This window comes from Raphanus sativus, chromosome 7 (genome assembly GCF_000801105.2).
Source record: "Raphanus sativus cultivar WK10039 chromosome 7, ASM80110v3, whole genome shotgun sequence".
NCBI lineage: Eukaryota > Viridiplantae > Streptophyta > Magnoliopsida > Brassicales > Brassicaceae > Raphanus > Raphanus sativus.
The window spans coordinates 21375724-21400704 of record NC_079517.1 but is presented as its reverse complement, the minus strand read 5'-3'; the positions used below and the strand labels follow the sequence as shown (position 1 = coordinate 21400704).

Sequence of the window (24981 nt, the reverse complement as noted above, 5' to 3'; positions counted from 1 at the left end):
ATCTGCCATCACTTAAGGAATGATGCTGACTGAAGAACATGTGTCACAGAGCGACAAGGGTAGTCAGTGCCTCTTATCAAGCAGAGTACTACAAACTTTCCAGGATCACTCTTCTTCTTCATCTTCTCTCTGACTTGATGGAACATCCTCTCAGTGTCCTTCTAAATCTCCTTAGTTTCTCTGAAGAACATCCAAAATATGTGGGTAAAGTAATCCTCATCGAATAACTTATCTATGGGGATCCTTAGAACCCTCTTAGTGAAGTTACTCATCTCCTTCTTGTTAGCTCCTCTCTTAAGAGGCTTGGAAATCATTTTCTTCCTTCTCCTCAAGGTCCGTCCTTCAGTACCCTGGTCAACTATCACAGGCTCTGGTGTATCTTTAGATTGGTGACTGTTGTCTGTTGTTTTCTTTGAAGGTTTAGATGGGTTTCTATGTGCATTCAGTCTGGCTACATCGATGATGTGCAGCCACACTCGGTAGGTGTACGGCGGGTGTCGATCGGTGCTGGAGAACTCATGTCGACCATCGCCCGACTCGTTCTGTCAATCGGTGACGGATTGTTGGTATCGGTCGATGTCTTCCGTGGTCACACGGTAGGGCTTGGGTGGATGATGGTGTCGAGCTGCGAACTCCTCGTGAGCCATAATCCTCACTGCCTCACACGATCAACCTGACTTCATTGATGGTATCGATCGATGCTGGACAGGATGTGTCGGTCGGTGTTGGGCCCAAATATGACCCTCTAGCTAGTAATAAACAACAAGAAATGATAACGGGCCGCAATAGGCTCATCATGGATTAAATCCTCAGAGGCAGCTAAGACAGAGCCGGAGGCTGTGAGCTGAAGATGTTCATTAGAGAGGTCGAGGAAAAGAGGTAGCTCGTGGACAAATAAATAGGCGCAAGACCCGGTCAAAGAGGTAGCTCGTGGACAAATAAATAGGCGCAGGACCCGGTCAAAAGGGAGCTGTTACAAATCCCTCAAATCACGGAGGAGATCTCGGGAACCAGTTGGTAGCGACCAAAGGGGGCCTGAGGCTATTTAAAGAAGACATCAAACAATGATCAAAGGATCCACAATTCAACTTCTTACGCATAAGCTCTCAAAATACTTTACTTTCTTTGTAATCATCAAAAACATCTATTGTAAACAGTTCTTTACAAAAATCATCAATAAAATCATCATTCATTTTATAAGTTCTTACGGGATTCAGCCCACGTTATCTTTCCCTAACCTTTTCCTAAACTTTAACCTGACCTAAAATCAGGAGGTGAGTTTAATCCCTCACAGTCGGTGCTCGTCTAAACTTGTCAGTTGATGTTTCCTGTCTTGGTGTCGATTGACACCAGTGTGAACTGTCGAAACTCATAGAGCTCTAGGGTTTCAGGTAATCAAAATTATAGTGATATAGAATACTTAGGCTATCAATTATAGAACTAGAATTCTTATGAGAAAGTATTCCAGCTTCCGCTGTGAATCAATCCTATTGATTAAGTCCAATATCTCTGATGTAGCTTGTTGATATGTATTGAACTTTGATCTATGCTATTGAGTTAGCGTCCATCGGTTTTTCCTTAGAAAAACGTTAGCGAGTTAATCAATAGGTTCACTAGTCTTAACTAAATCAGTTGCCGCTTGTTTCTAGCAATCCTAGCTCAATGGAATCTATTATGGTGTGGAACCTACAGTCATAGTTGTTAAGAATTCTAAAATCAGGGTTCTAGTTAGCTTCTCTAGAACATAAGTGTTACAAGTAATTTCATGAAGGATATCTATCACCTAAGCAATTTATTGGTTATTCCTTCATAACCCTAATTAAACCCTAAATCTAACAAGTGAATTACTCTGACATGATAATAATCTGAATAAACAGCATAAATAAAATAAGGTAGAAAAACTGGAGTATTAACACAAAGCTCTGAAGGAGTTTTGGATCTTCTTTGCAAACTACTAAAAACCCTAAAATGTTGCTATGAAATTTTGAAAGTATGAAAAAGCTTGTGTTACCCAATACGATGGTCAAGCACATAAATTTAGGTTAAAATCGGCCATGGGTAATTCTGTAATTATGCGGGACTTGGCCTATAAGTCGGTCATGACATGCGGCCCGCTTCTCGCGCCTTGCTGTTGATCGACGACAATTGGTGTTTGTCGATCGAGGTTTGACTTTGATGTCAACTCTCGGCTGGTTCAATGGGCAGCTACGAGTTTCTTCTATCTTTATCTCCAAAATGCTCCAAAACACCTGAACATATAAATAATCTAAAAAGACTTCAAAGCATAGTATATAGACTCTAAAAAACACTTACATATCATCGCAAAAAAAAAACTGGTAAAATCCATGGTATATCAAACATCATCTCTTTGATTGCCCCATCTCCACTTCTCTCACAATTGAATCCATAAGAGATCTACAACCATGGGTGGACGATGGAAAAGGTTGGTGATCTCCAACACGTCATGACGTCTCTGGTGGTGCAAGCTTCATCTCTGGCTGTGGCGACTTATGGCTGTGATCCATAGGTGACAACAGTGATGAGTGGTAGTTTTCGTTACTTAACCTCTCCTCCACATCTCCGATCTACTAGGGTCCAATGAAAGCACTAACAGTGGTTCCGATGAGAAAGTATACCTCTTTGAAGATAGACGGTCGCTCCGATAGTGGACAAAAATGTTGGCTGCGGTGTGATGCAAGACGGCACGAGGGAAGATGGCTGCAATGGTGATTACGGCTAGGTCAAATAAGAGGAAGGGAGATGCGTACACTGATAAACACAATGCTCTGTTTGACCAAAAAATAAGGGGGAGGATTTTACTTATAACTATAGTTGTAGTTAAACCAAAATCACCGGTTTTGATTAGCTGGGTCGTTACAAAATAACCTACTTGGGGAGAGCTTATAGCTTACAGGTGAGGGTTGGGTTCAGTACTCTACGGGGCCAGCCTAGGTCCCATAGAACGGGTTGTTACAGTAAAAGTTGATTTTATGTGACAATCCGTCATGTGGACTCCAGGCTGTCCTGCAGAGCAACGATCCTAACCCCTCACATGGTAGGTCAATTGAGCTGCATGTCAATTGGTGACAACTTGTCATGTGGAAGGTTTTTTTAAGGGTGAGGTCTTAGGTTCGAGAAACACCAAACGCACCAATAACCTACCTGGGGAGTCAGTGAGGGCTCACAAGTAAAGGATTAGGGTAAATGCTCTGTAGGGCCAAACTGGGGTCCACGAGATGAGTTGTCACTGTTTAATCACAGTATATTTTTGTCATAATGAATGAGATCATTTGTCGGACAGTCATAGGCACCAACTCTTCTTAATCTACTACATAGATGACAGGAGAAATCCATCAAACCCGCAGAACTCCCAAATCAGAGACGCTTTCTTCGAAGCCAATCGGCTATAACACTCGAAGAAGCCTGACTCTCCTAGGAAGTGATATGGTCAGCGGTGAACTAAGAATTCCGTTCAGTCACTGTCGGGATATAAAGTCGAACTAGGCGGAAAGCTACAAGATTCAATGTCAATCGAATATGAGTTATAAAATCTAAAAGATCTGCTTCGATTGAGATTGGGAAAAATGACAAAAATTCGGCAAAGCTAAACAAAACTCGGTTAAATAAAGAAAAATCGATCGAAAGAATATATTTTACAAACAAAAACTTGGCTAAGGGAAGAAAAATAGATCAAACGATAGAACATAATTTACAAACCCAAAAATAAAAAACTGATCTATTGATCAGAATATACGAACAAAAGCTTGAATATCGTCTCTTCCCCGCCAAAAATAGATGGGAGAACGAGGAAGAGAGAAAATTTAAAAATAACAGTAGTTTAGCTCAATGTTATATTTTTTTAGTTTGGCTATTAAATGTCATTTTTCCTCTTCTAATTGAGACTCCTAATTTTGTTTTATTTATTTCTTAGGTAATTTTTATCTTGAACCAGCCTAAAATCTACAATTTTAACAACTGTAAAATGAGATAGAAACTTACGACCACAAAAAAGAAAGACAACTATAAAACGTAAACATTTAAAATAAAATAAAAGAAAAATATTGTTTGTCAGAAAAAACATTTTCAAAATTATCTTTAGTAATCTCTAATTTTAAGAAACAATTACAAAAATAGAACATAAATTAAAAGTTAGATATATCCAATCGAATAAAAGGAAAGAGGACCACAAATAGTTGAAACTAAAATAAAATATATCATAATTAAGATTTTTTAACATCAAAACGCTATTCTATTACTCAAACTGATAAATATAGTTTGAGAATCTAGACCGCCAGTTATTTAAATAAAAAAAAATAAATATTAAGATTTATAATATACATATATGTAAAGATTATATTGTATATAGTGAAACAATATATATGCCAAACTTATATTGACTACTTTTATGAAGGAAAAAGCTGATGTCCAATTATCGCTAGGTTCATATGGTAATAATAATTTACTAAAGTGTACCTTACACTTAGCATATATTATTTGATTCTCTGAATTGTAACAATATTTATTAACATATAACTTTTTTACATCTTTGTAAGAGTTGGACATGTGTTCCAATATTCTATCACACTCCAAAACTATGTCGTTTTGATTGTGAAATTGTGAAAATAATCCACAACAAATGTAAATGTAACAGAAGAAGAAATATAAAATGTTCACTTTTAAATGACTGAAGTTTATGTTACAAAGAAAAAAAAAAGAATGACTGAAACTTTGTTTAGAGATAATCCACACCATGTTAAAATAACTATAAATTGAACTGTAAACCTTTCACAACGGGGATTTGAACCCAACGTTATATCTTTTTTTTTTTATTCTAAAGCTGTTGCGGGCATTTATAAAATATCTAATTATTGTGTGATTAAAATGAGATAATGAAATCTTTCTATTCATTATCTTTTATTTACTTTTATATTTGTGACTCTCACATGTGTATAAAACTAGCATATTACATAACAAAAACAATATAGTTTATCTTTCATTTGCCCATACTTAACTTTAGGCGGTCTGTATTTTTCTCTCAGTTTCTTAAAAATCACAGTCAGTTATGTCAAATTGTAGCGTTGAACAACTGCATGCTTTCTATGATCAAGAAAGACTGATTTTCCTAACATTGGTCCAAAAACTTTCAAGATCTCTAGCTGAGTCACTTCTTGTGATGGCCACATGGCTTTGGCTTGAAGACGCTGGCTTTGAGCACATCTTCTCAGTTATCATGGCTCTCAACGATCAATTAATTGCAGATCTTGCTAATGAGGCGGTCTTATGCTTCCAGTGTCTTGAATCTGAAGAAGCTCCAAATGGTTTAAGTAAGATCCCTATGACTGCAAAATTTATGGATATATCCCTTCAAATAATCTACCAAAATCGATACAGTGCCATTACAGGAATCAAAAACTTTTTAACCACTGTTTGCTCAAGAATTTTCTCTGACATCCTTCAACAAGTTCTTCCATTCGCATACATCACTAGCCAGCCTCTCATCATCCCCGGGTTCCCGCATCCAACTTTTGGGAGCATCAACGTGATTCCTTGTGTTGATCCGTTGAATAATTTGTCAAACAGAAATGTATTCCCTATCCCCAGTGGCATATGGGGCTGGAATGCTAGTTGCATTGCAACTGAAAACGACCGGACCCTTTTTCTAACGTTTTCTCGTGGATTCCCAGTATCTGAAGCGGAAGTGAAACTGCTATTCACCGAAATGTATGGAGAAAACTCTGTTAAGGGCGTTCACATGCCTAACTACAGTAGAAACTTATCCAAAGAGAACTTGAATAGTAATGGTCAACAACAACCACTATTTGCAAGGCTGGTTTTGGATTCAGTTGTTACTGTGGATCGTATACTTAGGGGTGAGAGTAAACAGAAGTTTTACATGTACGGGAAGCATATTTGGGCTCGTAAGTTTGAAAATAGATACATAAAATCATTGCCGGTCTAATGTTTAACAATGCCCTAATCCAATTATAAAACTATATCTTTTAATATTTTGTATCGAAATTATAAAAAACTAATATAAAAGTAATTTAAAATTTGAATTAAAACAGTAAATCTAAAACATTAAAATATACTTTTGAATTTTTCCATGTAAAAACATTCATTAAATAAATATAGTGAAATCTTATAACAGTTTTGATCGATAACAAAATCAATTTAGGTAATCTCTTAAATAACATGTTATACACAAATAAATATTTATGCCTTTTAAAAACTTTTTTATATGTAATGATCGATATTCTTATATTCTAAAATGCACAATAAATAATTTATATTTGTCATATAGCAATCATTCTTTAACAAAAAAGTATTATAGTAGGCTTTCTAATTTATTTTGACATTGATTCTTGTAGAATATTAATTCCATAAATAAAATACCACTAATTATGTTCGAATGAAATATCATTTTAAAGAAATTTTCAGTATTTGAATTATGCCCTCAAAATATCATAAGTAAAAATGTCCAATAAGTATACTTTCAATTAAAGTATCTTATCAAATTATTTTATCTATTAATATTAGTAACAAAAATTTATAGAAAATATGCCTCTTTAAATTGGATATCCCTAATCGATGGTTTAGGTGGCTTCCCCTCTAGGCCGGCCCTCCATAAAATAAAGATGTCTTTCAACTAGTTAAAGCGAAAATATTATTATGTTCTTTTTTTGTTTTTTTGATGTTAAGTTTTTTATCTTTTTTTGTCAGCAAGTCTTTTATCTTATGTCATAAATAATCATGTTGTTGGATATGTTGGTCAAAAACGTTGTATTGGATACATTTTGGTGATTTATTTAAATCAAATTTGAAAGTTAATGATACGGAACTATACTAAGCATAACACGTGTGTTCCACCCGAGCCTAGCGCCAAATCAGTTAAGCGGAAATTATACAGAGACTAATCAGAGCCTAACTTTATAACTATTATTATTACTAGATGCGATGTCCGCGCTACGCGCGGAAAATGTTTGATGTTTAATGGTTTATGATGAAAAAATAGTGAAAATATAATTTTTTGGTCAGTTTAACTAATTTTTCATAGATAAGTCAAAAAGAAAACTAATTTTACATGGAATTTTTTTGTATCCGTAACTAATTATATATTATTTAAAATTTATTTAAAGTTTTTCTTTGATTTTTAAACAATATATTTTATGTTATTAGAATACTTAGCAAATTATTAAGTTTAATAACATTCTGGCAAAATACACAACCAAAATATGTCGGGTAAAGTACACACATAAATATAGATATACACTTTTTAATTAGAACAACATACCAATGTGAACAATACATTTTAGTTAATAAATTATATTGTATATTTTCTTTAAGCTGGATTAATCTTTGTGAATACTAATACAAACGCGACGCCTATATACTCCAAAAACTATGGTTTTATTTTCTTACAATCGTAAACACAACCTTCATTTATCATACCAAAGCCAGAGACCACTTCTCTCTAATTCATTCGCTTCATTCTCTCCATATATTGACTTAACGCTCCTTTTTTATCAGTCATTTCATCATATTTTTACTACAAATTTTTAGAAGCAGAAAGCCCAAAAAGAAATTCTCCATTTCATATTATTTGGTAAAATTCTATTTAAAAGACTTTATGAACTATGTCTTTTTAAAAAAACTAAAATCTTAAAGATTTGTGCAAATAAACAATAAATAAACAACTACTAATATATTATTGAGCAATAATCTTCATGGACTATGAAGTATATATTTGTTTTATATTTTCTTGTTGAACTATGAAGTATATAATTTTAATATTCATATCAGCATCAAAAGTATGGTTCAAATAAAATATTATAACTTTACTCTGTTCAAAATACTTACAGAATATACTTATTCTACCATTAAAACAATTTTGAGCGATGGTAGACTCAATAGCCGAGAAGCCACTACCGATGTCGTCAAGTTGAATACGCAGTGCAACTTGTTCTTTTATTTATTCTCCTTCCCCTCTTATTCTTCCATCTCCTCTTAAGCCCATCATCTTTTATTTATTCTCTCTCACTGCACTCCATGATTAAAGTAGCCTAGTCAGAAGTCAGTTCAATAGGAAAGCTTAAAACTAAAATGATATCAGGTCAGTTTGGATGCCATTAAAAGATTTTTCCAGAATTTGTTTTGATAATAATACATGTTTTGTTTGCTAAAACAAAACATTTATGTTAAACACATTCATGGAATCATTAGAGAAAACATGGATTCATATTCTCACCTGAAGGACAAAGATAGAGGACATGATTCAACAGGTGCGTGGCCGCGGCTTTCATCAGGAGAGAGCAGAGACCAGAAAACTGTAAATGTTCAAAAAGAAAAAGCAATTCAATAAAGAGAAACATAACCAACACATATGCTTTAGGTTTAATCATAATACTCGCCTGATAGTTCACGATCATTGTTAACCATAGGGCAAAAGAGAAAGTTCTGCAAACAAAAAGAGTATTGGATTCATTACAACAACTCAATGAGAAGCTCATTACAACTTCATGGCGTCTAAAAGATTACCTTACTCATATCCTGAGATGCATTGCAGACCATTTCTGGAAAAAATAAAAGTTGCAATGTCAATGTGTGTAATCATATGACCATGCATCCTGCTCTACACAAGGAGAGGATACTTACCTAGTTTAGGAGCGCTTGGTTTTACAGCCAACGTCAAGCCAAGAAAACATTCATCTTGTTTTGTGTTAAAGTCCAGCTCAAGATTAGGCATATCCGCTGCTGAACAAAAAAAAATAAGTTGAATTTAATCTAAGGTTATGAAAGGATAAACAAATAAAAAAAATCTCACCAATGGTGGTAAGCCTCAACTCAAAGGTCATGTAGAGAATACGAAGCCTGCATAGCCATCTATTGGGGTCTTATATTTATCAATACAGAGAGAGTATGTGTGAAACAGATTAAAAAAAGTAAGAGGATGAGTCAAATTACATTGAAAAAGGAATGGTTTAGCGCCTGATCAGCAGTTGGTCGTTTCAGTGGATCCCATGAGCAAAGTCTCTGTTGAGTCAAAAAGATATAACATCAGGTCGATCATATAAGAAACCAAGATACTTTTTTATTCACAGGAAAAAAAGAGTAAAACACAAGGACTCACAGTGATCAAATCAATAGCTTCAGGAGAAGCATTGGGGAGTAGATCAGCAATCCTTGTCTGTGGAAACTGTTCACAAATAAATTCAAAGAACAAATTAAATACAAATATTCTCTTAAAAAAGAACCTTATATCTTTTCACTAAGATTTGTTACCTCTGTGTGACTAATACTCATGATCCGAGATATGCTTTTTGCTTCAAGAAACGTGGTCCAGTCAGGCTTGCCAAGAACACAGCAAATCTTGTATAGTTGATCCATCTCACTGCTCACAAGAAAATTCATTATATAAGTGTAAACAGTATACACAAACTTGACCCAAAGAAGCTAAACTGCACTATCAGATTTCACTGTTCAGAGACTCAGTTTTGGCATTTGGTAAAATAACAAATAATTCACCTTTCACCAGGAAATAGGGGATAAAAAGCGAAAACCTAAGCTAATATTGCCCCCACTGCCCACATGTCTGCAGTTCTTTTACATGTTAGTCTCTCTCTAAACTATATTCTAATGTGATGAAACAGAAAAAAGTTTTTTGAGATTGTGTCTACTGTAGGAGTGTATAATGAACACTGTAGCAGAACATCCGGAGCTCGATACCTGTTGCATATAAGAGAGCCAGTTATAAGCTAGTAAAGTTTATATACCACCCTGCCAAAAAAAATATAAAATGAATCAATCACTTACCAACGCGTAGACACATATTCGGTGTAAGGAGGCATAGATGCAACTTCTCTAGCCAGTCCAAAGTCAGCAATTTTCAGGATGTTGTTTGTCACCAGCAAATTCTCTTCAAAACCAAAAAAAAAAAATACAATATGTTTTTAGGTATAAGACATTCAAAGAAAGACAAGCAATTAGCATGACGAAGCATAACATTACTTGGTTTGTATTTGTGAGATTAGAACAACATCTTCACCACGCCTCTGCCTCCTCTGCTGCTACCACCTCCAAAGGGGCTGCCACCGCCAAAGAAGATGAGAAGATATCAAAAGGGTCATGCCCACCTCCTCCACCACCCATTCCTTCCTTGAGTGCATCCTCTCCGTACTCATCATATATCTCTCTCTTCTCTGGGTCGCTCAGAACTTCATACGCCTGTGCTAGCTCTTTGAACTGCACCAATCAATCAACATCACAATTCACAAAATCGGACCAATTTCAGATCGGATTTAAATCGATCGAAGAAAAATCACAATCAAGCTAATAACAGATCGAATTCAGGTGAAAAGGGAACATCTTTACCTTCTCAGGATCTCCACCCTTGTCGGGATGGTTCTTGATTCCACATTAATAAAATCTAAATGGTTTTCCCACAACACCGGCGACAGCGTTGGCGGAGGAGTCACCAGTTATGCCTCTTTTTGGCCTAGCTACGACAGAGGAATCGGCGGTTTCAGAGGAACGGTTCACAGGCTCACCGGCGGAGTTGATCAACTTCGCGGAGGTAAGATCGCCGGAAACAGAGGTCTTGCTGTTGGAATTCATCGTTCTTGAGATTTTTGAGTGTATTGAATAGGAGGAGATACAGGAAGGCAAAACGAACCAATTAAAGAAGAATTCATGGCGCAGAGATGGATTAATGGGGTGGGGGCGATGAAACGATTTCCGTTGAGAAATCCAATCGCCGATTTCTCCACTCTTGTCGAAGAAAACCGGGATGCCCAGATGACGTTTGAAGCCCAGACACAAAATGCGGTTGAAGTCCATCAGATTAAAGAGTGCGAAACGACGTGGACGAATGCTGTTCTCTGATTGGCCTGAATTAAATCGGTGACGTGGACATGCTCTCCATTGATCTTATTAGCCTTTTAGTATAGTATTGATAACCATATTTTACAATAGATACGTTATACTTTCAGTTAATGTCAAAATATAGTACGTGGCATGCTGGTTTGTGAATTGGTTTTGTTATAAGAGGTATTGGGTTTAAAGCCGAACAAATTAGACCATTTTCATTGATTTCCTTTATTCTTTCATTCAGAATAAAGTAAACTCAAAAATCAAAATGAATTTTTAATTAACTCTAATGGTTTCTCTCAAATTACTCCCTCAATCCTTATTATATATATTGTTTTACTTTTTATCAAATAACACCTTTTATTTGATAGAATGTAAAATTATGTACTTAATTTAAAAATTTAGATCAAAACTAAAATCCCTTTATTAATACACAATATTAATTATATTAATAAAGTTATATAATCACATCCAATACAAAAGTAAAATTTTATTTAAACAATAGTTAATATCTTTTCCCCACACATAATCAATCAAAACATGTTCTATATATGTTGTGTTAGGTTTGTATGTGTTTTTAATTTGGATTAGTTATGTATTTTTGATGTTAATTTTTATTATTTATTATATATATAATTATTAAATTATAAGTTATAAAAAACATAATCTGTATATGTATGTTATATAAAAGTTTTAAGAGTAATATTTTGTGTACATATTATGTTTTTGCATTAAAAAAGTTTTTCAAAATATTTGGAATCATTATCCAAATAAAAATATTTAACATCAAAATGAGTTTATGAATAGTATTCCTTCAAATATGATATAACAATATTCACATTTTCACTTTTCCCTCAAAATGACGTACCATTGAACAGAATTTTTCTATATTTTTTTTATGTTTTCTCTCATTTTGATGTACAATTGGAGATATTCTTAGAAATCCTTTTTATTTAAACATACAAAAAGATAAAATGGAATTTCTTCACCATCATCTTTCAAAACCTAGTATGAACTCTGTATTGCTTTTTTTTTGCGCCGTCAACTATAAGCAAGATAGGATTCTCAACAGGATAAGTTCCATGGACAAGGCGAGCTAGCAGCGGTGATGCATCATTTGATAGTTTTCATAACTGATTAATGCTTTCTCTACTCAAAACACATGAATCAATCTTTTTGATAAGCTTAGTAAAGTAATTACATTTAAACAACACTTCCAAAATAACGAAATCGTGGAGGCAATTCACGATGGAGATATGGAGGGATCAACCGTTAAGGAGTATGTTGGGGTAAAAATCAGTCACGGTAAAATCAAGAGCTAAAATACTTTGGGAAATAGTGTCTTAAGCAAATATGAGATAGAAATGGCGAAAAACTATATAACATAAGCTAAACCAATTTGTATAAGGATACAAGCACACAAGCATTTTTAGATGGAAACTACTTCATTTAAAAAAGAACTAGATGAGGAGCCGCCAAACCCTAGGAGACTATGGAGATCAGATCGTGATCTTCCTTGAGATCATGATTTTCACATAATCTACTGTTCGTTGACAGCAGATTGATATGGCATTGGAGAGGATCTGCGTTTGAAGATTTTAATCGCTGTCTTTGGGGGATTTTAAGGGATATTCTCTGGTTCTGTTAAACTCGATAGATGCTCATTGGCGTCTGGTCTGATCTTATAAAAGGATCTGTTTCTATCAACGTTCTCTACACAAAAACATTATCAATCTCTAAAAAAATTCAATCATGCGAACATATAACTCATCAACGCAAGGAATGAATCGGCAACGTCAAGCTCTTATGGATGACGATAAAGGGAAAAGTATCAAGTATGAGGAAGATGATGAGATCATCCAGCTAACTGATGAAGAAGACGCTCCGACGCTAAGTGATCACCGTCTGGCGCTTATCGGCAAGATACTTAATCCCAAGAAACAAACGGTGGAGGGCTTGATTAAAACTATGTTGGGACAGTGGAAGATGCAGGAGAGAGTGGTGGCCAATGATCTTGGACAAAGGAAGTTTTTGTTAAACTTCGAGACCGAGGATGATCTAAATTTTGTTATCCGTCAAGGACCATTCCACTACAACTTTTGTATGTTTGTGTTGGTTCGATGGGAGCCTGTGATCGACGATGATTACCCGTGGGTCATTCCCTTTTGGGTTGAAATTACTGGAATTCCTCTGCATCTTTGGACGATAAAAAATCTTGAGAATATCGGACGGAGGCTTGGTCATATTGACACGGTGGAACTCTCGGTTGGTCGTATGCTAATTGAGGTGGATACACGAAAGCCATTGACTTTCACTCGGAAGGTTTCGTGGCAAGGCAAGGAAGTATCGATATTTATACGATACGAGAAGCTGTTTAAGCATTGCCCGCCTTGTGGTATGCTGACGCACGAAGTGGCGTATTGTCCACTAAAAGTAAAGTCGGAGAAATCTGATGTTTTTGATCGGGTTCAACTACCGGATTGTGAATCATCTCGTCAGCCATCGTTGAGAGATCAAAAATTCCAGGTGCGGCATGGTAGCTACAATCGAGTCGACTATTACGGTCAAGAGGAAGAAGGTAGACGAGAGACCTATTATCACTCACGAAACGCAGCAGCTAATGGACGAATGAGAGATGTTCAACCTGGATATCTACGCAGTAATGACATCAGGGAGGACCCATTGAGAAGGAACGGTGGCAAGATAAGCAGATATCACTCTGGCTTTGACAGAAATACAACAAGGTACGAGCCGTATCAGAGGCAAAAGTCTCACTCGTGGAAGAGGAAGGAGCAGACGGAGGTGAGAACGGATAGGAGGGATGATGGAGATGCGGGTATGCTGCTAGTAGGCTCAAAAGATGTGATCCCCACAATGACGATTCAAGAGAGAGGGAGTGGAAGGATATTGGCGAGTACAATCATCTCCCCGCTGCCCCAAGATGTTAATGTCACGAAGAGAGTGAGGTTGCAAAACATCACCCGAACTCTATCTTTCTCTCCTAAGGAGAAGATACCGGAGCCGGTGGAGGATGAGCAGGTAATTGGAGCTTTGAATGATATGGAGCTTGCGGATACAAACATGATGGAAGAGGAGGAACACGGAGAGCCTATGCTAGCAGAGGATCCTAATGATGATTTACTTGGAGAAGATCTCATGGAGATGGAGGAGGGAGCTAAAAAAGGTGAGGACGCAAGGGAGGGTATGGAAGTGGAGAAGGGAAGGGCAGGGTCGTCTCGTAGGAAGGGAATAAGAACTGTACCACGGGGTCTTCCGTACAGGAAGGCTGAGCTTCTCCGTCGAGGATCTCCTAAGCTCCGTCGATCATCGTCTAGGGAGCCGAAACATGTGCGCAGGTCTGAGTCTTTGATACACAAAAAATGAATCCTTGCTACTGCCAAGTTAACAGATGCAATTGTAGTATTTGAGATTCAAATCCAGAGGACCAGTCTACACTCTAGTTCTATAAGTTTCAGAATCAAGCTAAGAAGAAAATATGATTTGGTTAAAAGAGGCGATAGCTAACAAGCAAAATAAACACGAGATTGATTCAATTAAACAAGAGCTAGCCTAGGGTATTTCATTGGGTGTTGAATTGGAGCCAAACAATTATTCAAGCGCGATGAAGTGCTTTCTAGAACTCGGATCACTCAGCTGGAACACTCCACTGTCGTGGTGGTGATCGCTTTGCAAATCGATCTCACCACCTAACTGTCGTTGGGATGAAGATCGATTGCAAGCTTTAGAGAACAGGTCTGATCAGTTCACTTACCACCCTAATATCTACTTTCGCTGATTAGGGATACTAAGCTCATTCAATACATGTCAAGTTATCATCCTAAGCGGTTAACTAGGTGATGAACTAATGATCTAACATCAAGTGATCAGTTTAATGAAAGCAGTAAGAACAATATGAATGAAGAACAGTTATTGATCGCTTATCTATGTTTAGCTCATGTCTCAACACCCTAAAAACCCTAGGCGAGCAAGGTCACTACTCGATCATGATGCACATAAACAATGACATAAATCCTGAATAAAATTGCATAAGAACAGAGTGTGAAATAATAGGGTTCAGATGATCTTCTCTATGAGAGGATGGATTCTTCTCCCTTACAAGTTGTAGATCGCAAAATACTCAGTGTTCTCTTGTAAAAACTAGCGTAAGTAAATATAAATAGATAGATGGCGTTTTATATGGAGGCGCCAATCAGAAGAAAAGAGATTAGGGCAACAGGGGTTTAATTCCTGAAATAGGAGTTTCCATATTCGTCTGGAACAATCTCCGGATCACTCCGTCTGCTTGTTCCGCTTGAGAGAGAACAGTCTCGGGACTGTTCTCCTGAGTGTTCTCCGCAGGAATGCTCCAAAAGGACTTCTTTTCATCAGGCACCTTCTCTTCTTTCTTCTGCTAACTCCAGACCTGTAAAAGGTCAAAAAGGACTAGACTGACACGAATTAGTGACTTGAAACAAATGAAAACATATATACTATGATGTGAAAAACACCATATATCAATTCCCCCAGACTTAGATCCTTGTTTGTCCTCGAACAAGGCAAGTACCAAGAACAGGGAGAAAGGTTTGAAAGCGTGGGAACTCGCTTATTCTCAGCAACCATACTCTTACCACAAATCTCTGAACCATACAAGCTGTAGATTAGGACCACACACACTTACGGAGAACCCCCTGATCACTGTTCGAAGATCGGCTCCTTACTTTACATCTCAACTGAAAAGGCAACACTTTCGAGACAAAACTCCTTATGTTCAATTAAGATCAGCGTGAGCTTCTTGTCACAGGCTCTACTCAGAGAGAACGGGCTAGGTATAGAACATGCTAACTTTTATGGTGGAGTTCAAGAGTGTTTAGGGTTTACCAAGAGCGGGTGCAGGATATCGCACAAAATGGTCGTGAGAGGACGGCTCCATTGAGGTCCACAGTCCTTACTCATCTCTGCTAATCGGACTGCTCTCCGATAGATCGATCATAAGACTGCTCTGCGCGATTCAACTTCCCCTTCAGAACACTTCACTGAAACCACCATTACTTCCTCAACTTCCCCAGTGGCATGCATCGTGGATTCTTCCCCTTCTCGTCACCAGTAAATCAAAGCAAAAACATTTTTTTTTATTTTTTTTTTATATATATCGAAGTACATAATGCTGGGGTGACGAGCAAGGAGGTAACAAGTGATGTACATGATGCCACTGGTGATTCATTCTGGTCTGTTCTAGCCACTTACTTCTTCGTTGTTCTCCATGGTATCGGAACAGGCACTGCGGTTGTTCCCTTTCGTGTCGGAACAAGCACTCCGGTTGTTCTGCCTGCTTCCACTGTGTGAGCATTGATGAGTAAGAACTGCGTCGATCCTTTCCTCTCCGACCTTTTTGCACATATCTGCACATAAAGTACTAGAAAAGCAAATGCATGAGGGTGGAATTAAAGGTCAGGGTTCAAGGTGGGAACTAGCTAAAGATGAGCTAGCCACTCAGGAACAGCAAGAGGGATAAAAATCGGATAAGAAGTCCTGAGTGTAGTTCTCATTCTACCCTGATCTAGTGCCCATGACAAGAAGAATTAAAGTCCAGATTAGGTTCAGATAAAGTGGAGTTAAGTCTGCCCAGTGTAACCTGATCGGTATAGAACTTCTGGAGTGTCAAATGAGATAAGTCAGGGTGTTCCAGGTCCATGTGTGGGTCTTTCATCACTGCTAAGGTCACTGAATAAGAAGGTTAAAGCACGAGGTGGTTAAAGAGCATCACAAAATAAGGTCCTGATTCCCACAATAGTTTTGACTGACTCGATCCTAAAAACTGACTCGATAAAAACATAAAAATGACACAAGGACTGACTCAAAAAGCACACAAGCGAATATAGTACAATCGCTCCCCCAGACTTAGTTCACACCATCCCTGGTTGTGAAAATAAATCAGAGGAAGCTGAAACAAACCAAACAGAACAAATAACATAAAAAATAAATAGTTCAGATGGATAAGACAAGGGATAGAAATAGTCCTTTCGGACTCAGTCTGAATCGCCGCTACCGGAGTGACCAGCTGTCCTCCTGTTCCTCGGCAGTCTCTCTGCTCCAGTCGATGTTCCCGCGTGTTCCTTGCCTGGGCGCCTTGTTCTCTGCGGCGTACGCTCCTCCTGCGCTCCAATGCAGCCGCCTGTGATCGCCCTGAGTATCCTCTTCATGAGGCTGTTGTTCTTCTTCTGGGAATCAACCATCCAGCGTCTGTAGGCGTGATCATCAGTCACATCGGTGAAGTCCTCCAAGTCATACTCACCATCAGCCGGTGGAGTCACATGCTCCACATCATCCATGTCTTCATCATCGTGCTGAACCGGTGCCTTAGGATCATCGCAGAGGTGCTCTTCAGCGAGTGAGAACACAATGTTCTCCAAGGATAAGAAGTCTGTGAACCCAGGCATAGGGAGCTTGCAGTACAGAGGGTTCCCTTCTTTATCCTGGAACTTGTAGGTGGTCTCGTCGCGCAGGATGTGGCATGCGATCAGGTAAGGAGTATCGATGTACTCAATCGCAGAGACGACCGTGTAAGAGCTGAGGTTGATGTTGAAGTGCTGGAACAAGGGTGTGAGCAGACTGCCGCAACGATCCTTCTTATCATCAGTCCGAACCAGTGTGTCTCTGCGGTCAGCGAACATGGAGATGAGATGATACCCTGGGTTGGTCTTGACTTCCTGGATCGGGGTGATGTTCTCTCTGCGCATCTCGTCTTCAAGTCCCGTGTAGAGAACCTGAGCTCTCCATTCGTGATCTTGGAGGTGTACTCCTTCGCGAACAGGACATTGGACACAATCTTGGCGATGATCCGGATAGCAGGGTTCCGGATCTGCGACTGGTAGGCCTTGCGAGAGGTGAACTTGCCGGCTGCGATGAGATCCCAAAAGGTGTCTGCCGGCTTGAACTTCTTTTCCACTGAAACCCCCTTTGGCGTGTCTGCAATCTCGAGCAGCGTGTTCAGATCGTTGAGAGAGATGGTGCAGAACTTGCCATCAGCCATGAAGGAGAAGGAGCAGTTCTCGTATGTAGGCGCATTGGGTTCTGGTAGGTGATCTGCACGTCGCGAGGACTTGCCTGACCAAATCTGGGTAGAGAGCATGGGCCTGGTAGCAGAGAGGCATGATTCCCATAGCTTGCATCGTGTCGAACACCTCAGTATCAAGGCCTATAGTGCCTAGTGTTGGCTGGTGCACGAATCGGGTGGGCAAGATCTCTGCCAGGAGGAGCCTGTTGTATATCGCTGCCGACTCCTTGTCCCATCCCTCAATGTTGAAGTCGAGGAGAATCGGATCATTGAGGTCGATGGGCGCTCCCTCAGTCTTGTTCGGCCACGGGTACCCAGGTGGAGCACTCGCGGCTGGAGAAGCTGTGCTCTTCGTGGCTCTTGCGTTCCACATCTTTGGAGGCATCTGCAAGGCAAAACAAGATCCCAATATCAACACAGTTCGTTGGTTGTTCTAGAAACGATGGAACAATCCAATCTTCTAATTTTGCCCAAGTCCATCGATTACTAGACAACCTACACAAGCCTCAATCCAACAATACAAATCGCAAGGCCAATAAGTACAAGTAACAATCGGTTCTTATTCCATTCAAAATCAACCATGAATTCAAACCTAGTAGCAATATACTATCAAGAGCTACAATCTAGGATGAAATCGCAAGCATAAAGGAAAAAGAGGATCCAAGAAGTCACTCCCAATTCGCGATTTGCATGCGCAAAGAGGGGGAGAGTTCTTGTCCGATTACCTTGATTGGAGAAGTGAATCCTGCAAAACAACCCAATCTCAAGAGAATCCAAGAGTTTAGAACCAAATCGATGAGAAAGAGGGAGATGAGAGTTTGCGATTTTAGGGTTCTAAAGGGGGGTGGCGGCGAGAGAGGTGAAGTGGGGAAGTGGAATGTTTGGGTTTTAAAAACCAATCAAAACCGTTTCCCCTTCCTTTTATTTTTTTTTTATTTTTTTTTGTGTTCGAGAACTTATTTGGGAACAATCAGCGGAACAACCGCTGGAGTGCTCTCCTGGAGAGATCTCGAATTTTCTTGATTTTTCAACCTGCAAGTTAGTTCCTAGAAAGATAAAGACAAAAAAAAAACAATATTTACACTCACCAGTGGGTTGCCTCCCACCAAGCGCTTGTTTTCTGTCACTAGCTTGACTTCAATGAGCCGATTAGGCTTGAGGGGATCGCTTAAGGGTATCTCTACACCTTCAGCGATTGTTGTGTCAGCAAGATATGGCTTGAGACGCTGACCATTGACAACAAATTCTCCTCCTCTTGTGTCCAGCAACACAACAGCTCCATAAGGGTGAACCTCCTTGATGGTGAAAGGTCCAGACCATCTAGATTTAAGCTTTCCAGGGAACAGCTTAACCCGTGAATTGAAGAGTAGACCTGGTCGTTCGGAGCAAAGCTTCGGCTGATGATCCGCTTGTCGTGGAACGCCTTGGTCTTTTCCTTGTAGATCTTAGAACTCTCATAGGCCAGATGCCTGATCTCCTCCAACTCGTGGATCTGAATGGTTCGCCTCTCCTTGGCAGGTTTGATGTCGAAGTTGAGTAGTTTGACAGCCCAAGCCGCCTTGTACTCTAGCTCAACAGGTAGGTGGCACGCCTTGCCATAGACCAGATGATAGGGAGTGGTCCCTAAAGGGGTCTTGTAGGCTGTTCTGTACGCCCAGAGAGCATCGTCAAGCTTAAGGGACCATCCTTGCGGGTGGTGTTGACAGTCTTCTGTAGGATGTTCTTGATCTCTCTGTTTGAAACTTCCACTTAACCGCTTGTTTGAGGATGGTAGGCGGTTGCAACCTTGTGTTTCACACCATTCTTGCTCAGCAATCCTTGGAACAACTTGTTGATAAGTGTGTTCCACCATCGCTTATTACCACTCTAGGCACTCCAAATCTTGGGAAGATGATGGAGGTGAACATCTTGGTTACAACTCTCGCGCATCATTGGTTGGACTAGCAATCGCTTCTACCCACTTGGAGACATAGTCCACAGCAACTAGGATGTACTCATTCTTGTGTGAGACTGGGAAAGGTCCCATGAAATCGATCCCCCAGCAATCGAACACTTCAACTTCCAAGATGTAGTTCTGAGGCATCTCGTTTCTCTTACTTATACTCCCCATTCTTTGGCATGAATTGCATCGAGATATGAAGGCGTGAGCATCTCTGAACATAGTGGGCCACCAGAAACCGGCTTGGAGGATCTTGGAAACAGTCTTGAAGGTGGCAAAGTGACCAGCATAAGAGGAACCATGGCAGTGGTGAAGGATCCCTGGAATATCAGCCTCTGGAACACATCTCCTGAAGATCCCATCCTTGCCTTGCCGATAGAGATACGGCTCATCCCAGAAGTAGTGCCTTGCCTCCCTTAGAAATTTCCTCTTCTCATTCCCAGTGAACCTCAAAGGCTCTTCTCAGCTGCCAAGAAGTTGGCAATCTCAGCAAACCATGGAAGGTTCGGGTACTCCTTCTGGATCACTGCAACGAATGCTCCTTCTACGCGGGAACAGTCCTTGATGGCAGGTGACGACTGCTCCATGTTGCGCAGACCAATCGCATTGACGTACTCCATCGGTTGTTCCACATCAAGAACTGTCTCATCTGACACTTTCATCCTGGAGAGATGATCTGCTACTCCATTATCAACCCCCTTCTTGTCTCTTATCTCCAGATCAAACTCTTGGAGCAAGAGAATCCATCTTAAGAGCCGCGGTTTAGCATCCTTCTTCGTGAGTAGGTACTTGAGAGCCGCGTGGTCTGTGTGCACAATCACCTTTGATCCAACCAGATAGGATCTGAACTTCTCAAAAGCGAACACGATGGCAAGGAGCTCCTTCTCTGTGGTTGCGTATCGGCATTGAGCTTCATCTAAAGTTCTGCTTGCATAGTAGATCACGTGAAGCTTTTGTCTTTACGCTGTCCAAGGACTGCTCCCACTGCAAAATCACTTGCATCTGTCATGATCTCAAAAGGGAGATCCCAGTCTGGAGGTTGGACAACTGGTGCACTGACTAGAGCTCCCTTGATCGTGTGGAATGCGGCTAAGCAGTCACTGTCAAAGGCAAACTGAGCTTCCTTGCAGAGCAACCGAGTGAGTGGTCTCGCGATCTTAGAGAAGTCTTGGATGAACCTCCTATAGAAACCAGCGTGTCCCAAGAAACTCCTGATTCCCTTCACTGAAGTTGGTGGTTGCAGACTCATCATGACCTCGATCTTTGCCTTGTCCACCTCAATGCCTTTCTCGGATATCTTGTGTCCCAGAACAATCCCATCTCTGACCATGAAGTGGCATTTCTCCCAGTTCAGCACCAGATGCTTCTCCTCGCATCGCTTCAGTACCCTGCACAAATTTGACAAACAGACATGAAAGGAGCTTCCATAGACGCTGAAATCGTCCATGAAAACCTCCATTATGTCTTCGATCAGATCAGTAAAAATCGACATCATGCATCGCTGGAAGGTCGCTGGAGCATTGCACAAGCCGAAGGGCATCCTCCTGTATGCATATGTTCCATAAGGGCATGTGAACGTCGTCTTCTCCTGATCATCTGGGTGGATGGGAATCTGAAAGAAACCTGAATAACCATCTAAAAAGCAATAGTAAGGGTGGTTAGCCAATCTCTCAAGCATTTGATCAATAAAAGGAAGTGGGAAGTGATCCTTACGAGTCGCAGCATTCAACTTACGAAAATCAATGCACATGCGATGACCAGTAACTGTTCTAGTGGGGATCAATTCATTCTTTTCATTGGTTATCACAGTGATCCCACCTTTCTTAGGTACTACATGCACAGGACTAACCCACTTACTATCAGAGATCGCATAGATCACACCTGCTTCTAGAAGTTTCATTATCTCTTTCTTTACAACATCTTTTAGATTCGGGTTTAACCTCCTCTGATGTTCTACAGAAGTCATCGATTCATCTTCCAGGTGTATTCTATGCATGCACAGATCAGGTGAAATGCCAGGTATGTCAGCTAGAGAATAACCCAAAGCCTTACGATATTTTCTCAGCTCACACAAAAGCAGAGCAGTCTCTGCATTGTTCAGGTCAGCATTCACAATGACAGGATATGTGGAGTTGGGTCCAAGAAATGCATACCTGAGTCCCTTGGGAAGGGATTTGAGCTCTACCTTTGGAGCTTTCAGCTCGCTCCATGAGTCATCGGTCTGAGCTGCCGGAACAGTCGGGTTCTGAGGCGCGGTTGTTCCAGTCGATGTGCTGGACTCACTGTTCTCCCCCAGACTTAGATTCGCCACCATCCTCTCCATACTCCTGGCTGAATCCAGGAATTGGCATAGGCATCAGCATCAACACTCTCTAAGCTCTGCTCGGCTTCAGCTCTGACTAAGGCGAGTTCAAGTGGATCCTCGGTGAGAATCTCCTCGATCATTCCTTCATGCGGGCTCTAGCGATCACCATCTTCTTGGACAGTGAAGGTTTGTCCATCCAGCATCGGCTTCTTGAGCATCTGATCCATCTCAAACTTCATCACAATATCTCCAAGGTGGAGATCAATCTTCCCTTGTCGGACATCAATGATAGCTCCAACAGTGCAGAGGAATGGTCTGCCTAGGATCAGGGGATCATTGGAGTCTTCCTCGACTTCCAGAACAACGAAATCGGCAGGAACAATTGTGTTCCCAACCAGAACTTGAAGATCTTCGAGGATTCCAACTGGAGACTTCACAGATCGATCAGCAAACACTAGTGACATCCTGGTAGGCTTGAAGTCCGTGTATCCAAGGCGCTTAGCCACAGTGTATGGCATGAGGTTTATGCTCGACCCTAGATCGACCAGTGAGCATGAGAAGAGTGTTCTCCCAATCTGAACCGAGAGAACAAATTTTCCCGGATCACCCAACTTCTTGATCCTTCTGTTCTGGAGCACCGCGCTGCACTCCTTAGAGACAATCATGAACTCGCTGTCATCAGATATCTTCCCAGAGATCAATCCCTTGACAAAGCTACGCATGGATGGTATCATCTGGATCGCACTCATCAGAGGGAGCTTGACAGTTAGGTCTTCCAGCATCTTCCTGCACTTCATCTCTTCCTTATCCTTGCGTGTAGCCTTAGCTGGAACAGGGTAGGGCACTTTCGGTACATACTGACGAGAGGAGAAGGTGCTGCAGTCGGTGGAACAACCCCAGCGGGTCGCTCTGCTTCAGTCGGAACAGTCTCAGTAGGTTGTTCTGCGTCTCCTCATCTGTGGGTACAGCTTAGGTGGCTGATCTGACTCCTTCTGCTTCCCTTTCTCAGCCGATGTGAATCTCCTGGGGTCTAGATCAGGCAGTTGCTTTCCACTCCTCAAACCTACTGCATTGCACTCCTTGGGGTTCTTGTCTGTTTTTCCAGGGAGAGTTCCTTGCTGTCTCTTCACATTCTCAGCAGTCTGAGCAATCTGAATATCCATCTGTCTCATATGGCTTGAGACATTGTCATACTTCACACTCAGGTCATTGAACATATGATTCATCCTGGTGTTGATGTCGTTTGTGACCTGGTTCAGTGCTTTCCCTTGGATCTGCTGTCCTTGGAGCAGTTGGCTCATCATATTGGCGAGGCTCTTCATGTCATCATGCGGAGCAGTCTGAGTCGGTTGTGCAGCTTGCTGATTAACCGGCTGTTTCTGGCTGTGGAACTGGGCATTCTGAGCTGGGTTAAGGACAAAGGTTCTTCCCTGATTGCCATAAGGCCTTTGGTATCCACTGTTCTGACCCTGGTTCCTTGAGCTTTATCGTCTGGTTTAGGGGCATGAACAGGTGGGGATTGTTCCTCACGTTAGGGTTCGGGTGATAGTTCTTGAACTGCCATCCTTGCCCATTCACATAACTCACTTCATGCTGATCCTCAGCCGACTGATCTGCCTCTGATGTGCCTTCCGCGGTAGCTTTATCCTGTGGGGATTCTTCCATGATGAAGACCTGGTTCTGGTTACTCTTAATCAGCTGATCGACCTTGGCAGAGAGCTCATCAATCTTGCTGTTGTCGATGCTCTTCACCTTCTGAGTGCGATCAGTCTCGCGGTTATTGTCAGCTGAGCTTGAGGCCATGTTCTCAATCAACTCGAATGCACCTTGAGTGGACTGAGTCATGAAGTCTCCCTTACTGGCTGAGTTCAAAGCGTTCCTGTACTCCCAGCCTACTCCATCGTAGAACACTCCCAGCAGATAGTCTTCCTCAAAACCGTGATGTGGGCACTCTCTGCGGTAGACATTGAATCGCTCCCAAGCATCGCAGAACGGCTCGTCCACCAGCTGTTTGAAGGTCACGATCTTCTGTCTCAGAGCTGCCGTCTTCGATTTCGTGTAGAAGTGGCTTAAGAAGCCTCTCGGACTTGTTCCCAAGTGGTGAGTGATCCGGTGGGTAGTGAATCAAGCCAGCGAGCAGCTTTCCCATCAAGAGAGAAAGGGAACAGAGTACACTTGATGTAATCGGGTGGTACTCCATTCGCTTTAGTGAAACCACACATCTTCTCGAAGTGCTCGATGTGGTCCATCGGTATCTCAGCAGGAAGTCCATTGAAGATCTTCCTTTGCACTAGACTTATCAAGGCTGGCTTGATCTCGAAGTCTTGCCTAGTGCACGGTGGAGGGGTTATGGCAGATCGCGTAGCAGGCAGATTACGCAGTAAGTTTCTCTGGCCGATCTGGACACTTCCTCCTGTTGGTTCGCAGCATTCAGAGCAGCTTGCTCGGCAGCAGCTTGCTGCGCTTGGATCGTCTGCTGCATCTGCTGCATCTGCTGTTGCATGAGTGCAAACGCAGCAGTGAGATCATCTGGATGATCACCCATGTTGGTGTTCGTGATCTCGGCTGTTGACGGTTCTGTCGTTCCAATCTCGCTAGTTCCTCGTTAGAAAGCTGATGCAATGGTCCTTGTGCGTTGCTCCGAGTATGTCTACTGGTCATGCACCTGGATCATCAGCTGAAACAAAGAAAATAACACGAGTTAGATATCTTAGACTAGATATGAAACCGAAAATTAGAGGTAAAAAATCTGGTCCCCGTCGCAACGGCGCCAAAACTTGATACACTAAAAATGAATCCTTGCTACTGCCAAGTTAACAA

The 24981-nt window shown here is 40.8% G+C and overlaps 1 protein-coding gene, 1 non-coding gene and 1 pseudogene across 2 annotated transcripts; 2 read left to right on the top strand and 1 right to left on the bottom strand.

The window, feature by feature from the left end:
• Positions 1-5062: 5062 nt before the first annotated feature.
• On the top strand, positions 5063-5959 carry LOC108815751 (uncharacterized). Its single transcript, XM_018588254.1, has one exon. It carries the CDS (start codon positions 5063-5065, stop codon positions 5957-5959), a length of 897 nt encoding a protein of 298 aa, XP_018443756.1.
• Positions 5960-8241: 2282 nt separating this feature from the next.
• LOC108831324 (serine/threonine-protein kinase MHK-like) lies at positions 8242-9997 on the bottom strand (annotated as a pseudogene).
• A 14097-nt stretch (positions 9998-24094) lies between these two features.
• LOC130498199 (small nucleolar RNA R71) lies at positions 24095-24201 on the top strand. The gene has a single exon (XR_008937120.1). It is a non-coding gene; the product is annotated as a small nucleolar RNA R71 (small nucleolar RNA).
• The last annotated feature ends 780 nt before the right edge of the window (positions 24202-24981 follow it).